Source organism: Conger conger, chromosome 16, assembly GCF_963514075.1.
Source record: "Conger conger chromosome 16, fConCon1.1, whole genome shotgun sequence".
Classification (NCBI taxonomy): Eukaryota; Metazoa; Chordata; class Actinopteri; order Anguilliformes; family Congridae; genus Conger; species Conger conger.
Genome location: NC_083775.1, coordinates 23,850,543 through 23,869,953, shown reverse-complemented (window position 1 = coordinate 23,869,953; position 19,411 = coordinate 23,850,543). Strand labels below are relative to the sequence as shown.

The 19,411-nt window shown below is 42.0% G+C and overlaps 3 protein-coding genes and 1 pseudogene across 4 annotated transcripts; 1 reads left to right on the top strand and 3 right to left on the bottom strand.

Annotated features, from left to right (window-relative positions):
• Positions 1 to 189: 189 nt before the first annotated feature.
• Positions 190 to 7,565, bottom strand: hagh (hydroxyacylglutathione hydrolase). Of its 2 annotated transcripts, none has more exons than XM_061224232.1 (9): positions 7,425 to 7,565; positions 6,332 to 6,504; positions 6,103 to 6,167; positions 4,626 to 4,746; positions 3,472 to 3,580; positions 3,276 to 3,379; positions 2,591 to 2,692; positions 1,697 to 1,776; positions 190 to 1,321 (listed from the first exon to the last, which is right to left on the bottom strand). In XM_061224232.1, exons 1-9 carry the CDS (start codon positions 7,495 to 7,497, stop codon positions 1,222 to 1,224), a joined length of 927 nt encoding a protein of 308 aa, XP_061080216.1. In that variant the 5' UTR covers positions 7,498 to 7,565; the 3' UTR covers positions 190 to 1,221. The 2 variants fall into 2 exon arrangements, with proteins under 2 accessions (XP_061080216.1, XP_061080217.1); XM_061224233.1 differs by lacking the exon at positions 7,425 to 7,565 and adding an exon at positions 7,184 to 7,315.
• A 95-nt stretch (positions 7,566 to 7,660) lies between these two features.
• On the top strand, positions 7,661 to 9,937 carry fahd1 (fumarylacetoacetate hydrolase domain containing 1). The gene has a single exon (XM_061224237.1). It carries the CDS (start codon positions 7,946 to 7,948, stop codon positions 8,603 to 8,605), a length of 660 nt encoding a protein of 219 aa, XP_061080221.1. The 5' UTR covers positions 7,661 to 7,945; the 3' UTR covers positions 8,606 to 9,937.
• LOC133114680 (methionine-R-sulfoxide reductase B1-A-like) lies at positions 9,730 to 14,800 on the bottom strand (annotated as a pseudogene).
• Positions 14,801 to 15,032: 232 nt separating this feature from the next.
• Positions 15,033 to 17,354, bottom strand: LOC133114679 (methionine-R-sulfoxide reductase B1-A-like). The gene is made up of 4 exons (XM_061224244.1): positions 17,207 to 17,354; positions 16,779 to 16,921; positions 16,363 to 16,477; positions 15,033 to 15,769 (listed from the first exon to the last, which is right to left on the bottom strand). Exons 1-4 carry the CDS (start codon positions 17,259 to 17,261, stop codon positions 15,750 to 15,752), a joined length of 333 nt encoding a protein of 110 aa, XP_061080228.1. The 5' UTR covers positions 17,262 to 17,354; the 3' UTR covers positions 15,033 to 15,749.
• Between the last annotated feature and the right edge of the window lie 2,057 nt (positions 17,355 to 19,411).

Sequence of the window (19,411 nt, the reverse complement as noted above, 5' to 3'; positions counted from 1 at the left end):
GTTCCGGTTCAGTTTATAGTTGTAAGGAAACCGAGTTTCTAGGCATAAATCATATGAAATTCGATTGAATTACAGTTTTATTATGCCCTGCCTGCCTATCTCAGATTATTATTCAATTACTGCATACATTGGAACACACGTCTTGCCGTTAAAGTGAGAGTGCTTAGAAACAACGCATATGTACCGTAATGATGGCATTATTTCAGGTCTGCTTTATTGTTTCAATTCTGGAAATGCCTTATGCACAGAAGCCATGTAATAGCTTTGAACTCAAAACAAAGAAGTCGTAACACTGACACTGTATAATAATTATAGACTGAATCCATTCAGCAACAGTTTAGGGTAAACATTGCGATCATGCTTCAAAATAATCTGGAGCATTTATGGTTTATCGTTTTTCCACCCCTTCCAAACTAATAGGAACTTTAAAATGAATTTAAAATCAAATCATTACAAAAGAACATTGTCTGAGCATAGACTGGGCAGATAAAATAATTAAATACTTTTGCAGAGAGTGCTTCGCTTTTCTAGCTACCGTCACAATGGAAGTTTCATATTTTTACTGAGCATGTATTTTCTTTTAGCCCATGTTCCACATTGTCAAACACAGGTATGCAAAATGTTCACATACAATTGCCCACTAAGGCTTTTGGACATGGACAACTCACAGAAAACCATAAACATTTACTCTGGTCTCCTTTAAATTAAAATGAAAAAAAAAAAAAAAAATGTACATCATGAGAAACACTTTTAAGTCATTACTTCCCTGCCTTTATATTTATATACACATCTTTTTAAAATGAGTTTATATCAGGTTTGAGTCACAGAAAAGTGCCAATTGGAGTCAACAGTCATTAGTAAAATAGACATCTTTATGTACATTCATTCTACACAACTGCCTGTAGCGCATTTACTCAAAACCATGTTTTAACACAAAGAAACTATATTAAATATGTTGTAACTGAGATGTAATTTTGCACATCCTCTGTTCATTAGTGCAGCTCATTTAGTTATATATTTATTTATTTATTTAAGCTTTGCTGCACATTGGACCACACATACTGCAGAGCTCCTGGTGTAAAACATGGCAGCATATTGTGTGTTCTATGTATGTGTGATGTATTCACTGTGATGGGTAGTGACAGCTTGCGGTGCACTGAAATGCAATGTAGTGATGACACTTTCTCCGGAGAGCATGCCACTTCCTAATCATCCTCGCACTCAGTCCTTTGGGACCCGAAAGTTGTCCTTTTCCTTGCGGATGCTGCGCATGGTGTCAATGGGGTCCGTTTTCCTAGCATGGTCCTGCACAGATTTCTCCCTGCAACACAGGCCACAGACTGAGCTCACATCTCAGAAATCAGCAACCATTTTAAACCCAAGAACCAGCTGAGGTGATTTAACGGTGTAAACTGTCGCTTCGAGTGAGCAATTAAGTGCCAAGAAACAACACAAATTAACAGAAAAGCTTTCCATTACAAGGGGTGAGAAACGTGCTTTCAGGACAAGAAGTGTAATTCAGTTTAAGGAAATGGGCTTCTCGGTTCAGACAGCCTACCGCTCTCCCCTTGGCAAGACTGACCTCTGGTTGGTGCCTCAGTAAGTGAGAACCACAGCCCATACCAAAGCACATTTGGTAAGCACTGGTCTGAGATCAGGTTTGGGGTGAGGTATTGACTTTTGTCCTCATCCTTACCTGACTCTCATGAAGGGGTTATATGTGAACTCCTCTCCCACAGTGGAGGGGATGGTGGGCTCTCCATTATCATACGTCTCCTACACAGAGGAGAGGCAAGGCAAAGCTGATAAAGGTCAACCGAATATTATGTTTGTCCAACTTTCCGTAATCTACTGCACACAAAAAAAGAAATTAAAACATGCCATTTGCTGGACAACATATCAAGTCAATATATCAACAAAAGATATAGAGATATCTATATCTATCAATATATCACCAAATTATAAGAGGGATCCATTTTTTTCCTTTTCTCCACTGTCTCTTTTCTTCCAGACGTTGTGGTGGCAAGAATGAAAGGAATGCTTTGCCATTTCAAAATGTTAAAAATATCATTTTCTCCTTTCAGAACCTGTAATTCAGTCAGGAAGATGCAATTCAAGTTTATTTTTCATGTCATTCATCTCATTGCAGTTGTGGGGAAAATAAATAAATGTACTGCCCCCGGAACCACAGTGCAGAGTAAAAAAGTAATCAATTGGCACAATCAAAACAACAATAAAAGATGGCAATAAACATAGAATATAAAACAAAAAAACAAATCCACATTAAAAAGAAACAGAAGAACGCTAGTGCAGATAAAGTGGCAGTGTAATATAAAATGCCAAACAGCAATAAATTGCCCGACCCACAGTTATAAAATAACTTCAAACACTAAAAAGTGCAGTAAAAATACAGATGGAATGAATAAAACAGAGAAGCTAATGTATCCCTGAGCAAGGCATAACTTCAGTCAATGTTCAACTGTATCCATGAATATGTACATTAATAAAGTTTTCAATTGTGCAGGATGCAAGTGTCCAGAACCAATTCAAATAAATGATAAAGTCACAGAGACTAATGAAAGAAACGCACCTTGGCCCAGGCCAGTTTCTTCCGGACAGCGTCGTTGTTCGGCTCTACGTGTCTCGCAAATTTGAGGTTGTTGATGGTGTATTCATGTCCGCAGTAAACACGCTGGAAACACAAAAATACATCTCATCTTCTGGGTGTGGGCTCCTGCTGGTTCTATTATTCATGGGAAGTAATCCTTGAGTGATCGACACACAAAAGCTGAAGATGACCACACTGGAGTAAATACTCCAAGAACATACTAGCTTCATTCGAAGGGAATAGAGTACACTGGGAGAACATTAATAGAGGTCATATATGAATGATAGCCACCGTGTGCTTCTCACACACACACACACACACACACACACACACACACACACACACACACCCACGCACACGCGCACACGCGCACACGCACGCACACATACGCACACATACGCACACGCGCACAAACACACACGCGCACGCGCACGCGCACACACACACGCGCACACACGCACACACACACATACGCACACACACACATACGCACACACACACATACGCACACGCGCACACACACACACGCGCACACACACACACGCGCACACACACACATACGCACACGCGCACACACATACGCACACGCGCACACACACACACGCGCACGCACACACACACATACGCGCACACACACATGCACACACACGCACGCACGCACACACACCGTTTCAGGAGGCAGGCGTCCAAGGACCTCGATCAGCGCCCTATACATCTCATCTGCCGTGCCCTCGAAAAACTTCCCACAGCCGCCAATGAACAGCGTGTCGCCTGTATGGAAACAGAACAGCAGCACCGTCTTGGCCCAGGCACACGTAGATGACACCTCACAGGCTCACATCGGATACTGAAGCTTACTTTACCGGTGAAAACAGCTGGAGGTTCGGAGCTCTTGTCCTTGGTGACAAAGTAGCAGATGTGCCCAGTGGTGTGGCATGGGGTAAACAGGCACTTTACGTTAAGAGAACCAACCTACAGAACCAGAGAACAGGCACTTTACGTACAGAGACCTAACCTGGAGATACCAAGATATACCAAGAAAAGGGTAGAGGAAATTAAATGACACTGAGTGAGATCATAAGAGAAAATATGACATATATAAAGTACAGAAATTTGAACAGGCACAAAAACTATTGTATCAGGCACACATATTGATCCACCCAAAAAAAACAGTGTGTTTTGGTTGTCAGGGAAGTGGGGCTGAGGTATGAGAAAGTGAGGCTTCATCAACACCACGGTGGTCCTTATACTGTTGATCATCAAAAACTATGTGATCGATCCTCCACACAAAATGGTAAATGGTTGGCATTTATATAGCACCTTTATCCAAAGGGCTGTACAATTGATGCTTCTCATTCACCCATTCATACACCGACGGCGATTGGCTGCCATGCAAGGCGCCGACCAGCTCGTCAGGAGCATTTGGGGGTTAGGCGTCTTGCTCAGGGACACTTCGACACAGCCCGGGCGGGAGATCGAACCGGCAACCCTCCGACTGCCAGACGACTGCTCTTACTGCCTGAGCCATGTCGCCCCCGGTGGTGCTCTTACTGCCTGAGCCATGTCGCCCCCACAAGGGTAGAGTAATTGTCAAAAGCAGCAAATTATTGACAACACGCTGGCTGCACCCCTTTGGCAATTTAGGTGACACACTCCTAAACACAATCACAATCTGTTAAACCTCAAGGTGTGGACATGGAGGTCGGTCACACCCAAGCAACAGGATAATCTCTAAAACCTCAAGGTGTGGATTCGGAGGGAGGTCACACCCAAGCAACAGCTAATAAGAACTTAAAAGTTGAGTGAACACATTGCTAAATTAGATAATTAAGGGATAGATAACCTTCTGGGGATTTTGCACATAATTTCTGTTTTAATGTTAATTTTTACGCCAAGACGGTTTTTGTATGTGATGATGGACATTTTAGATAGTTATAGACATTTATGACAACTTCAGAGAGTCAACTATCCCACAGCCATTTAAAAAGCACACATGCAACAACGAGGAAGTACCAACTTTGAAAGTGCTGTAATGGGAGATTTTCTGAGTCAGCGCTCCTACTCTGTCATCACCTCCGTACACTTTAAGACCTGGTGGTCCCAGTTTCACCAGTTTGTCATTGCCACCAGCGTGGTCCCTGAAGGGAAAATACATGCATATTTAGCCAGGTAAAGAGGTTTGGATAATCGACTGTAAGCCCATATATAATAAACCTAGAAAACATGATCAGATCTAGAAAACTGCTTAAATAAAGAACATGCTTCCCTGAGACTATTCTTGGCAGAAGGAGGTACACTACAAACTGTCCACCTCCAAAGCATGAACATTTTGCACAACTCAGTCCTACATGAACCTTGTCCGTCCAACAATATCAAACACAGACACAAAGTCCACACTCGGTTTTCAATTTCTGGGTCAGCAGCAATGTCAAATTGTCAGTTTTACTACTGTTAGCTCAAATTCCTTATGTCAATCATTACTCTGATAACTGGAACAAAGGCAGAAACCAAATCCCTCACTCACAATCTATGATTGGTTGAGGAAGGTATGAACCCCCAACAGCCAAGCCAATCACATCGCCTGTCGTATTCCTGATGCAATCATTTTTGCTCTGCAAAACATGAAACTGTTTTCTATCTTGTGTGAGTCTGCTGTTATAACCACAGGGCAAACAAGGGCAGAAGCCAGTATCTCTGCCAAATGAACAATGTTCATCTCAAACTATGTAGCCCAGCAAGTAATGAAATGAGGCACGGACGGTGCAGTCGGTAGCACTGCCGCCTCACAGCAAGGAGGTCCTGGGTTCGAATCCCCGTCGGCCGGGGCCTCTGTGTGTGGAGTTTGCATGTTCTCCCCGTGTCTGCGTGGGTTTCCTCCGGGTACTCCGATTTCCTCCCACATTCCAAAGACATGCAGGTTAGGCTGATTGGAGAGTCAAAATCGCCCATAGGTATGAGTGTGTGAGTGAATGGTGTGTGTGCCCTGTGATGGACTGGCGACCTGTCCAGGGTGTATTCCTGCCTTTCGCCCAATGTATGCTGGGATAGGCTCCAGCCCCCCTGCAACCCTGTTCAGGATAAGCGGGTTAAGATAATGAATTAATTAATTAATTATAAATGGGCCTTCTTGGTAATGCCACATTTTATTCCTGAGAGTAACACTTATGTTATCCACTCCTGTACCCCCCTCTGGATAAGAGTGCCTGTCAAGTGATTATTGTGTAATGTTACCATCTCCCAACTTGTGAAAGTGAACATTAATATATCCTGACTTGTTTTACTGTATTTCTTTTGCTCATTGTCATTAAGGGTGAGAATCATTTTGGACAAAGATAATGGGCTACATCTCGGTCAAAGAGTGTGGAACTATGATATCACTATGGCACAGTAATTCTTTCAACTTCATGTGTCATTACCTTTACTAGCCACACTATGAATACTTGTCCATTATAAACGAGTTTATCATCATCATCATCATCTGCTTCTTTACTCACCAGTGATGATGCGTTGTTAGGACCGTGGTAAGTTTAACTCGGTGTTTCTTGACGGCATCTAAAACCTTGCAAGAGCACAAGTGAGATGTGACGTTTTGGTGTCAGTTGTATTATTATATTATTATTAATGAAACACGAGATGTACGACTAGGGAGTTAAATTAAAAACACAAAATCCGCAGGCTATAACGTACAGTTACACTCGCCAACTCAGAAACGGCTCGGCTTACCTTGGCCGGTTCCACTGGGTCAACGATCGCAGCCTCCCTGGTGTCCTCGTCAATGAGAAGATACATGTAATTATCTGTGAGTGCTGGGAGCAATTCGATCTTCATGTCGGATTGGGCCACAATCACCGATTTCCTGTCGGAATGTAATAACGCAGACCGAACCAGCCCGGGAGCTCATAAAATAAAAACAAACAAAAAATAATGTTAACTTTTTAGAATTTGTGACAGCATGTGAGAATCACTAATTTATGCGCTTTAAAACAGAAACAGGGGAATGATGAAATGGGCGAAAACTGTTTCATTTTAAAAACTACAGTAAAAACATATAGCAACTACAATGAGATAACCCCCCATAACTAAAGAAATTGAAGCACTTTATCACATAGCTATCACATTTCAGAACATTATAGCAAGCAGGGTGTTGTGTTATACATGCTATGGTGTGTTTCGCCCAATATTTAGTGTGCAGTCATAATTTGATGCACACAGGCCATTATAACCACGACGTAATATTTAATAAATAACAGTGAAACAGTTTTTTACATTTATAATGTCTTATAAATTCAATGGAAGCCCGTAAATGTGTCATATTGCAGCTTGAAAAACTTTGTCGCCAGTTAGCCTGGCAGGAGCCGATAGTACAGAAGTTCGCACACTTTGGTTAGGTTTCAGCAGTTTCCATGTTGTGCCAATACTTGATAGCCTCTGACCAGAAATCCAGCGATCTAGCGATAAATGTGTAATAGCCTATTACATGCGCATCAATCTATCTGATATATTTTAAGCATAATGGTGAAGCTATAGTAGTCTACAAATAGCAAATAAGTGGTTGGCTTTAGTAAGCTGCACTACCTTACGAACTGCAGGCTGTCGAAGATGATGTAATACGACTCACTGGTATATACTCTGCTGCATATCAGCTGCGTCCTCTTAGCTATTGTGGAAATGGGAAATCGCGGGTGGCTCGCTGCTTACTTGCAAAGTGTGCAAAGTGTGCAAAGTGTCATTCGACAGCAATAAAAGAATCGTAGTGAGAGGAATAACCGGAACATGTCTGCGGTCGTAAAAGTATTCGGGCCATTTAGCAACATACCGAATTTATACGTAGCAGCTGCTCCTAGTACACCCAGTGTGCAGGCGCCCGCCACCAATGACCTGAATAACATAACAACACTTCTGATGTCTGCCAATATGCCGAAACTACAGGAACTAGGAAACAATTAGGGCATGAAGCGCAGCACGTCTTCGTTTTAACTTTGACCCCAGACAGCTCAGCCTATAAAATGTGGGGGTGTGTCAAACTATTAGTATGTTCTCCTGCTGGACGCATTTATCATATGCATATTGCGAAGCGTTTTGTCTACGGTAGTTACTAAGTCTGAGTGACCGGTCATAATAATCCCCGTAATTTATCCACTAGGAAATGGGAAAACTTTAACATGGAGACGACGTATTTGTCAGGTTTGTCACTCCAGGCATTCCGTAGTTACCCAGGATTTAGTTGGCGTCTGGTGACGTTCAAAGGTCAGATTGAAAGTATGTGCGCTGCACTACTCATGGGGGTTTGAGTAGTTACAAGAAGTTAGCTAATTGGAAAGTAGCCTTTTGGGGGGCATGTCATCGGCACGAAACATTACACGGTTTTGGGAATGGGGCAGGAAGATTATCTGCGTGGGAAGGAATTACGCTGACCATGCCAAGGAGCTGAAAAACGCGATACCCAAGGAACCTGTGCTGTTCCTGAAGCCACCCTCTGCGTACGTGAAAGAGGGTTCTCCTATTCTGGTGCCCCAGTACTCTAGCAACCTCCACCACGAAGTCGAGCTTGGAGTAGTCATTGGCAAAGGGGGTACGGCGATTCCTCGCACATCGGCGATGGATCACGTGGCTGGTTACGCGCTGTGCCTGGACATGACAGCGAGGGATATCCAAGACGAGTGCAAGTCCAAGGGTCTGCCATGGACACTAGCCAAGGCGTTCGATACCTCATGCCCGGTCAGCGAGTTCGTCCCCAAGGAGAAGATCCCGGACCCCGGGAACGTCCGGATCTGGTTAAAAGTCAACGACCAGCTGCGCCAAGACGGCAGCACCTCCCAAATGATCTTCTCAATCCCGTACCTCATCAGCTACATCAGCGAGATTATCACCCTCGAGGAGGGCGATCTTATCCTGACCGGGACCCCCAAGGGCGTCTCGAGTGTGCAGGAGCACGACGAGTTGCTGGCCGGGATTGAAGATATTCTCTGCATGACATTCCGAGTCGACAGACAGTGATCCCATCGATTTACCAGTACTGCTTTTCAAAAGTACTAGCTATCGAGATAATGTTTCAAACATGGTGTAATGATGGGCAGTATGTTACTTGACCTTAGACAAGGCATCTATATATTTTTTTAATTCCTTTTTGTTACAATAAATGCATAAACATATCATAAATGGGCGAATTACAACCAGTATTATTAACAATTCAATGATTAATAATAATTGGGGGTGGGACATCGTGTTTGATGTCTGAATGGAAAAATAAATGTTATCACGTTCCAGCCGCCCTTGATTGTGGAAGTTCGTTTACATTTAAGGCATTTGGCAGACCCTTATCTAGAGCAAATGATAAACCACCTGCAAATCAAACGTGCAGTAGCTACACCCAGTTCCCATTCTAGACATTTAGCTGAACCTTTGGATCAACTAGGAGTGGGAGGGTGGTGCATGTATAGGAATAGACAAGGAAGAATGGTGGATGGTGGGTGAAGAATGGGGGCAACAATTAGGATACACTGCCAACCCCAATAAAACAAACCAAGTTCAGGAAACAATATTCAGGTTTCAATTTAGTTTTTCTGCCCAATCAGACAGGGATGTCGGTCTATGTGTTCTCACAACCATTTTTTTTTCCTGGCTAGAAATGAGAAGGGAATATTGGATTTGGGTTGAACATTGAACTAATCTTGGTTAATATTTGCTGTCTGGCTTCAAGAGGTCTGAAAGCTCTGTACTGTAGGCTATCCAAGTCAAGACGGGTGACTGTTTTAACAAGTAAAGGCATCCAAACTGCAGTACTGTCATTCATACATTAGAGCTTTGGCACTACTTTTGGTCAATTTTTCTATCTTCATTTACATAGCATGGTTCACAGTCATTTATAAAATCATTTTAGAGGACCATGGTATCTTCCAGTAAGGACTTCAGAACAAAGTTGTAGACTCTTTAGTCAATCAATGACTTAATCTAATCAGTTGTGCTGAAACACATTGCATGCTTTCCATTCATTTGCAGAATTTATACATGCACTTACTGGACTAAATACTTGGTAAGAAATGAGAAAATCAACAATGACCACGGTTATAAAAACAGCGCTTCTTGCTATTCGTCAACATTGTGAATATAACGTACAAAAACAGCATTGATTGATAATTTAATAACATTAAACAACATTTACAGTCAAACATGATTTGTATTTTGACAGCATTTACATTGTTTGTGAAGAGAGTATAGGCTTTGGGTGAACACTCAAAGGACAAGTTCACATCGTTACAAATACATAGATCTACCTAAGAAATAAGAGCCCTTTGCACAATTTTGTTTGGCTTCAGTAATAAATTGAGCCCGCCTCACAGCAAGGAGGTCCTGGGTTCGAATCCTCCGGTTTCCTCCCACAGTCCAAAGACATGCAGGTTAGGCTGATTGGAGAGTCGAAATTGCCTGTAGGTATGAGTGTGTGAGTGAATGGTGTGTGTGCCGTGCGATGGACTGGCGACCTGTCCAGGGTGTATTCCTGCCTTTCGCCCAATGTATGCTGGGATAGGCTCCAGCCCCCCTGCAACCCTGTTCAGGATAAGTGGGTTAGGATAATGAATGAATGAATGAATGAATAAATTGAGCCATAGTGTGTGTGCATGCATATTTGTTGTGCTCGGAGACATCTGGGTTTCCTGGTGGGAGCGTATTGACCATCCGTGCCATGGATGCCCTGTTCTAGGGCTTTCTCCAGCTCACATCATGAACGCCCCACCTGCCCCCGGGCAGCACATCCCTACAGCACGCCAACCATCCTGGAGAGACTGTCTCGCTTTACTGTCCGTCCACTTTGTCTGGGACACACAAACAAGATGCACAGAGCACTGGTGGAGTGAGAGGTGATGCCACTCCGTACAGTTGGGCATTAGTAACAATCAGTCCGTTCATGGTTAGGGATGGGCAAGTGAGATTTCATGAACCCCAAAATAAGAGGAGCTAAAAATGTGCCATATGTCCCCGAGAATGAAAATCAAGAAGGATTCTGCTTCAGACCCTGGCTGGGGGCACCCAAGAAGAGATTTGGAAACCAGTGCATTACATTACGCTCATTTAGCAGACACTTGTCATTCAACTTACAAGGCAAGAGAAATGAAAGTGCATTCACCCGTTCAATCGCAGCAATAGTATCAGCCCTGGCTATACAGAGCATAGATGCAACATTGCTACATGCAACATGCCATTTCATGTCTCTGGCTACTTTATCCTTAGAGACCGCACACCTGCCTTTAAGACATGCCTGTTTAAGGCTAATTCTATTTGTATTAGACAGTTCTCACTATCAGGGTGAATAGCACAGAAATTGTAAATTTACTGGAACATTTGTTACATTTAAGATACCGGAACGTTGTCCCCTGTAAGTCTGTTGCACAGCCTGCCGGAGGCCTCACCTTTGGGGACGAACTTCAGCGAGCTGCTGAATATTCAGAAGCGGGACACGCCTCTCTTTGGCCCATCATTCAGGAACTCGTGGCCAAGTCCATTCCCACACTTCCCACAGGACACCTGTAACACAGCACACCTGGGCTACAGCCAAACTGAGAACACTGCATACAGTGCATCAGTACCGTACCTATATCACAATACACCTGAAACACCGCTCATCTTTCATGTGCACAAAGCAGTGAGAAGAAGCAGTGAACACTCTGCTGGGCCGGGTTTCAGATTAAAGACCAACAATTTAATCATAGCAAATGAGTTAGATATATACAACTGTAACCTGGAGAGGAAGTTCATTATTAATTTCTGTTAACCTGTTATTTCTGTTAATATCGGGATTCTGGTTCCAGCGCTCACCTTGTAGGCTCCCAATTCCTCCTCCTTTTTGGACACGCTATCCTCGCGGATGGTCTCGGAGAAGGCCGGCCACGGGGTCGAGTGCTCGTATTTAGACCTGCTGCTGAACAGCTGGTGTCCACATTTCGAGCACACATACATACCTTGGGAAGACGTACATAGCTTTTACTGTAACTTGGCCGAACAAAATGGAAATTAGCTAACACTAATACACTCTTTTCTGAAAGCCCTTCTCAAACTATTTGCGAACGTTAGCTACTTAGTAAACCGACAAAGTGTGGCGACATTCCTGTTATGTTAGCTAAATTAGTTTCATAACTTAATATAGCTAACTATAGCTATACAACTCAACTTCCGAGTATTTTCAGATATTCTTATCCACTTGTTGCTGGCTGGTAGTTTGGTAGCTAATCAGTAAGTCCACTCACCGGCTTCAAAGTGGTCTCTAAAGACCTCGCCTCCTTTAAATGAACAAAATGACATTTTGAGAAACAGTTCACTATTTTCAAGATCGTTACGAAAGCTAAAATAACTTCAGAAGTTAAACCAGCTTCGCTGCTGCACTGACAGCTCTTAAGAGACGCATCCCAAATCACGTGACATTCCGCCTCGGAGTGGCTCACTTATAAGGCCCGATTATAATAATAGCTACAACAAGATATCAGTGTATCATACATTCTGCTGCCACTTTGCAGACTTCTCTTCTAAATCTAAACTATTGCAAATTAAGCAGGTTCTGTACAATTGTTTTCTTCCTTCATGAGCCATCGGGCAGCCACCAGAATTATAGGCTATATGATTTTAGTTACAATAAATGGCAATTCAGTCACTGCCCAGTAGCTGGCATTCATAATGAAAATAAAAATTAGCATCCGATTGAAGATGCCCTCTATACATTTATTGTGTTTGATTTAATCTGTCCTCTGGGTAAAATGTGCATCCATGTTAAATATTAACTGCTCTTCCCTTTTCCAGCAGGCCACTGTCCTGCTTTCCCTGAGCCCCTTCTTCTGAGGGTGTCTTCTGAGTGACAGATGTGACATAAGAATCCCTGAATCCCTGGAGACCCTGGGGGTGAGGAAGGAGAAGGAATCCCAGGGGGATTCTGTATCAAGAGGGAAATATAGCGCCTTTAAAGAATATTTTGCTTATATGTACTGATTCCATGAATTACTTTTTTTAAAAACTAGCACATAAAATAAACTTTAAATTTGAAGATTGTAGTTCTGCATGATGTAGCCACATTTCTAAAGAAGACAATGTTGTTGTGGTTGTTGTTGTTGTTGTTGTTTGTTGAGGAGAGCCTACCCTCCTTTTTTAGTTTATTCAGACAGGCAGAAAACAGACAGGGTGCATATGGAGATGGGAACACATAAAGGACATTGCCCCCCAGCCAAGAATCAAACCCCCAGCTGCAGAGGGATGCAAAGTGATATTTTTTTCCTTCTGTGAATCTCCAGATACAGACATCATTCTTTCAATTCAGTGTCTCATACCATACTACAAATGTCAATATTATTATTATCATTATTATTATTATTATTATTATTATTATTATTATTATTATTATTATTATTATTGTTGTTGTTGTTATCATTGTTATTGTTAGTAGTAGCATTACAATAACAGGAATACGAATTGTTAATAAAATTATTATTGAAGGTGTTATTATTATCGAAGAAGAAGAAGAAAAATTAGTTGCTAGAAGTTGATAGAAGTGGCTATGACTAGAACTGCTGCTCATGCAAAGTCAAATTTAGATCCAGCAAAACTGCAGCCTGGAGCCCTGGGGGAATGCCACGCTAATATGATACAGATTTCTGAGACTGTTTAGTGCTCTGGGCTATGCTTTATTTCACCACTTAAGCAAAAGGGTCAACAGTGCAGTACAAATGGGTACTAAGTTGCCTTGAAAAATCTTGAGCATCGCCCGCTTTAAGTGTCCTACACAGAAGCAAAGCTACAGCTGTTCATTCCCAGCATAATTCTGGGTGTTAAATTGAATCAGAGAATTTCCATATGTACAAGGTACCATATCAGCAGTGATTTCACACTAAATATTTTGCTAGCCAGGCTGGTTATGTTGTGCAATAGCCTATGCCTGTTGTGATTTTGCGTTGCTGTTATTAAATGTAGGATGGAAAAATATATTTGTCTTAAATATTGAAAAACAAACTTATGCTCAGGTAGGCTAAGTATGTTTTAGAAACCCAGACAGAGCACGGATGAAAACTTTGATTTAAAAATAGCCTAGACACAATTTGCATTATTGAGTGATGGTCATTTCCAATCATTTTCCATTCAAATCATGACAGCTGAGACAGAACCAGAAAAACCCTCTAAGAGACTGACCCATCAAATACACAACGTTAAATACGCTATTTCTTTTCAATATACATAGTCTGTTCATGAAAGATAAAATGAGAAATAATTATATGTGCCATACAAGTGTGTTATTTTCGCGTTTAATTATTTTAGGAAGGTTAAATAATCTAACCTCTCGTAGATTGCTCCTCGAGGACCGTGAGGACGTAGGTGCCAGTTTATCAAAGACAGAACCTGTACGCTTTATGTACAACGTAGACTGTAAACTGTATAGTCGTTTTTGGGCGCACGGGTACGGTAAGTGCGTGACGATTTTTCCGAGTGGCCAAAAGGTGAAGGTAGCCGCTATCATCGCATAATCCAGATTAGAGCGCGTCGCAGCAGCCATGACTTTAATAATAAGATTAGGTTGTCCGCAGTTATAGCGCGTGGGAGGGAGGAGGGGATATGCATTAGCGCTGTTGCGGTACAGTACGAGGAGTGTGTGTACAGCACTGCGTTTTGTCAAGTGGCCTTTTGAATTGGTGGGTGAAGAATGGGGGCAACAATTAATTAACAATTATGATACACTGCCAACCCCAATAAAACAAACCAAGTTCAGGAAACATTATTGAAGTTTCAATTTAGTTTTTCTGCCCAATCAGACAGGGATGTCGGTCTATGTGTTCTCACAACCATTTTTTTTTCCTGGCTAGAAATGAGAAGGGAATATTGGATTTGGGTTGAACATTGAACTACTCTTGGTTAATATTTGCTGTCTGGCTTCAAGAGGTCTGAAAGCTCTGTACTGTAGGCTATCCAAGGCAAGACGGGTGACTGTTTTAACAAGTAAAGACATCCAAACTGCAGTACTGTCATTCATACATTAGAGCTTTGGCACTACTTTTGGTCAATTTTTCTATCTCCATTTACATAGCATGGTTCACAGTCATTTATAACATAATTTTAGAGGACCATGGTATCTTCCACTAAGGACTTCAGAACAAAGTTGTAGACTCTTTAGTCAATCAATGACTTAATCTAATCAGTTGTGCTGAAACGCATTGAAAACCAGCATAGTTGTGATAGCCAATAAGCCATAAGGACTGTCAAAACCCCTATACAAGACTTCCATCTACAGGTGAAAGCAGTGGACGGCATGCTTTCCATTCATTTGCAGAATTTATACATGCACTTACTGGACTACGTACTTGGTAAGAAATGAGATAATCAACAATGACCACGGTTATAAAAACAACGCTTCTCGCTATTCTTCAACATTGTGAATATGACGTACAAAAACAGCATTGATTGATAATTTAATAACATTAAACAACATTTACAGTCAAACATGATTTGTATTTTGACAGCATTTACATTGTTTGTGAAGAGAGTATAGGCTTTGGGTGAACACTCAAAGGACAAGTTCACATCGTTACAAATACATAGATCTACCTAAGAAACAAGAGCCCTTTGCACAATTTTGTTTGGCTTCAGTAATAAATTGAGCCCGCCTCACAGCAAGGAGGTCCTGGGTTCGAATCCTCCAGTTTCCTCCCACAGTCCAAAGACATGCAGGTTAGGCTGATTGGAGAGTCGAAATTGCCCGTAGGTATGAGTGTGTGAGTGAATGGTGTGTGTGCCCTGCGATGGACTGGCGACCTGTCCAGGGTGTATTCCTGCCTTTCGCCCAATGTATGCTGGGATAGGCTCCAGCCCCCCTGCGACCCTGTTCAGGATAAGTGGGTTAGGATAATGAATGAATGAATGAATGAATGAATGAATGGATGAATGGATGAATGAATGAATGAATGAATGAATGAATGAATTGAGCCATAGTGTGTGTGCATGCATATTTGTTGTGCTCGGAGACATCTGGGTTTCCTGGTGGGAGCGTATTGACCATCCGTGCCATGGATGCCCTGTTCTAGGGCTTTCTCCAGCTCACATCATGAACGCCCCACCTGCCCCTGGGCAGCACATCCCTACAGCACGCCAACCATCCTGGAGAGACTGTCTCGCTTTACTGTCCGTCCACTTTGTCTGGGACACACAAACAAGATGCACAGAGCACTGGTGGATGAGAGGTGATGCCACTCCGTACAGTTGGGCATTAGTAACAATCAGTCCGTTCATGGTTAGGGATGGGCAAGTGAGATTTCATGAACCCCAAAATAAGAGGAGCTAAAAATGTGCCATATGTCCCCGAGAATGAAAATCAAGAAGGATTCTGCTTCAGACCCTGGCTGGGGGCACCCAAGAAGAGATTTGGAAACCAGTGCATTACATTACGCTCATTTAGCAGACACTTGTCATTCAACTTACAAGGCAAGAGAAATGAAAGTGCATTCACCCGTTCAATCGCAGCAATAGTATCAGCCCTGGCTATACAGAGCATAGATGCAACATTGCTACATGCAACATGCCATTTCATGTCTCTGGCTACTTTATCCTTAGAGACCGCACACCTGCCTTTAAGACATGCCTGTTTAAGGCTAATTCTATTTGTATTAGACAGTTCTCACTATCAGGGTGAATAGCACAGAAATTGTAAATTTACTGGAACATTTGTTACATTTAAGATACCGGAACGTTGTCCCCTGTAAGTCTGTTGCACAGCCTGCCGGAGGCCTCACCTTTGGGGACGAACTTCAGCGAGCTGCTGAATATTCAGAAGCGGGACACTCCTCTCTTTGGCCCATCATTCAGGAACTCGTGGCCAAGTCCATTCCCACACTTCCCACAGGACACCTGTAAAACAGCACACCTGGGCTACAGCCAAACTGAGAACACTGCATACAGTGCATCAGTACCGTACCTATATCACAATACACCTGAAACACCGCTCATCTTTCATGTACACAAAGCAGTGAGAAGAAGCAGTGAACACTCTGCTGGGCCGGGTTTCAGATTAAAGCAAAAGGAACACTGACCAACAATTTAATCATAGCAAATAATTTAGATATATACTACTGTAACCTGGAGAGGAAGTTCATTATTAAATTATGTTAACCTGAACCCGCAATATCGGGATTCTGGTTCCAGTGCTCACCTTGTAGGCTCCCCATTTCTCCTCCTTTTTGGACACGCTATCCTCGCGGATGGTCTCGGAGAAGGCCGGCCACGGGGTCGAGTGCTCGTATTTAGACCTGCTGCTGAACAGCTGGTGTCCACATTTCGAGCACACATACATACCTTGGGAAGGCGTACATAGCTTTTACTGTAACTTGGCCGAACAAAATGGAAATTAGCTAACACTAATACACTCTTTTCTGAAAGCCCTTCTCAAACTATTTGCTAACGTTAGCTACTTAGTAAACCGACAAAGTGTGGCGACATTCCTGTTATGTTAGCTAAATTAGTTTCATAACTTAATATAGCTAACTATAGCTATACCACTCAACTTCCGAGTATTTTCAGATATTCTTATCTACTTGTTGCTGGCTGGTAGTTTGGTAGCTAATCAGTAAGTCCACTCACCGACTTCAAAGTGGTCTTTAAAGACCTCGCCTCCTTTAAATGAACAAAATGACATTTTGAGAAACAGTTCACTATTTTCAAGATCGTTACGATAGCTAAAATAACTTCAGAAGTTAAACCAGCTTCGCTGCTGCACTCTCAAGAGACGCCTCCCAAATCACGTGACATTCCGCCTCGGAGTGGCTCAGTTATAAGGCCCGATTATAATAATAGCTACCACTAGATGTCAGTGTATCATACATTCTGCTGCCACTTTGCAGACTTCTCTTCTAAATCTAAACTATTGCAAATTAAGCAGGTTCTGTACAATTGTTTTCTCCCTTCATGAGCCATCAGGCAGCCACCAGAATTATAGGCTATATGATTTTAGTTACAATAAATGGCAATTCAGTCACTGCCCAGTAGCTGGCATTCATAATGAAAATAAAAATTAGCATCCGATTGAAGATGCCCTCTATACAATTATTGTGTGTGATTTAATCTGTCCTCTGGGTAAAATGTGCATCCATGTTAAATATTAACTGCTCTTCCCTTTTCCAGCAGGCCACTGTCCTGCTTTCCCTGAGCCCCTTCTTCTGAGGGTGTCTTCTGAGTGACAGATGTGACATAAGAATCCCTGAATCCCTGGAGACCCTGGGGGTGAGGAAGGAGAAGGAATCCCAGGGGGATTCTGTATCAAGAGGGAAATATAGCGCCTTTAAAGAATATTTTGCTTCTATGCACTGATTCCATGAATTACTTTTTTTTTAAACTAGCACATAAAATAAACTTTAAATTTGAAGATTGTAGTTCTGCATGATGTAGCCACATTTCTAAAGAAGACAATGTTGTTGTGGTTGTTGTTGTTGTTGTTGTTTGTTGAGGAGAGCCTACCCTCCTTTTTTAGTTAATTCAGACAGCCAGAAAACAGACAGGGTGCATATGGAGATGGGAACACATAAAGGACATTGCCCCCCAGCCAAGAATCAAACCCCCAGCTGAAGAGGGATGCAAAGTGATATTTTTTTCCTTCCGTGAATCTCCAGATACAGACATCATTCTTTCAATTCAGTGTCTCATACCATACTACAAATGTCATTATTATTATTATCATTATTATTATTATTGTTGTTGTTGTTGTCATTGTTATTGTTAGTAGTAGCATTACAATAACAGGAATACGAATTGTTAATAAAATTATTATTGAAGGTGTTATTATTATCGAAGAAGAAGAAGAAAAATTAGTTGCTAGAAGTTGATAGAAGTGGCTATGACTAGAACTGCTGCTCATGCAAAGCCAAATTTAGATCCAGCAAAACTGCAGCCTGGAGCCCTGGGGGAATGCCACGCTAATATGATACAGATTTCTGAGACTGTTTAGTGCTCTGAGCTATGCTTTATTTCACCACTTAAGCAAAAGGGTCAACAGTGCAGTACAAATGGGTACTAAGTTGCCTTGAAAAATCTTGAGCATCGCCCGCTTTAAGTGTCCTACACAGAAGCAAAGCTACAGCTGTTCATTCCCAGCATAATTCTGGGTGTTAAATTGAATCAGAGAATTTCCATATGTACAAGGTACCATATCAGCAGTGATTTCACACTAAACATTTTGCTAGCCAGGCTGATTATGTTGTGCAATAGCCTATGCCTGTTGTGAATTTGCGTTGCTGTTATTAAATGTAGGATGGAAAAATATATTTGTCTTAAATATTGAAAAACAAACTTATGCTCAGGTAGGCTAAGTATGTTTTAGAAACCCAGACAGAGCACGGATGAAAACTTTGATTTAAAAATAGCCTAGACAAAATTTGCATTATTGAGTGATGGTCATTTCCAATCATTTTCCATTCAAATCATGACAGCAGACAGAACCAGAAAAACCCTCTAAGAGACTGACCCATCAAATACACAACGTTAAATACTCTATTTCTTTTCATGAAAAATAAAATGAGAAATAATTATATGTGCCATACAAGTGTGTTATTTTCGCGTTTAATTATTTTAGGAAGGTTAAATAATCTAACCTCTCGTAGATTGCTCCTCGAGGACCGTGAGGACGTAGGTGCCAGTTTATCAAAGACAGAACCTGTACGCTTTATGTACAACGTAGACTGTAAACTGTATAGTCGTTCTTGAGCGCTCGGGTACGGTAAGTGCGTGACGATTTTTCCGAGTGGCCAAAAGGTGAAGGTAGCCGCTATCATCGCTTAATCCAGATTAGAGCGC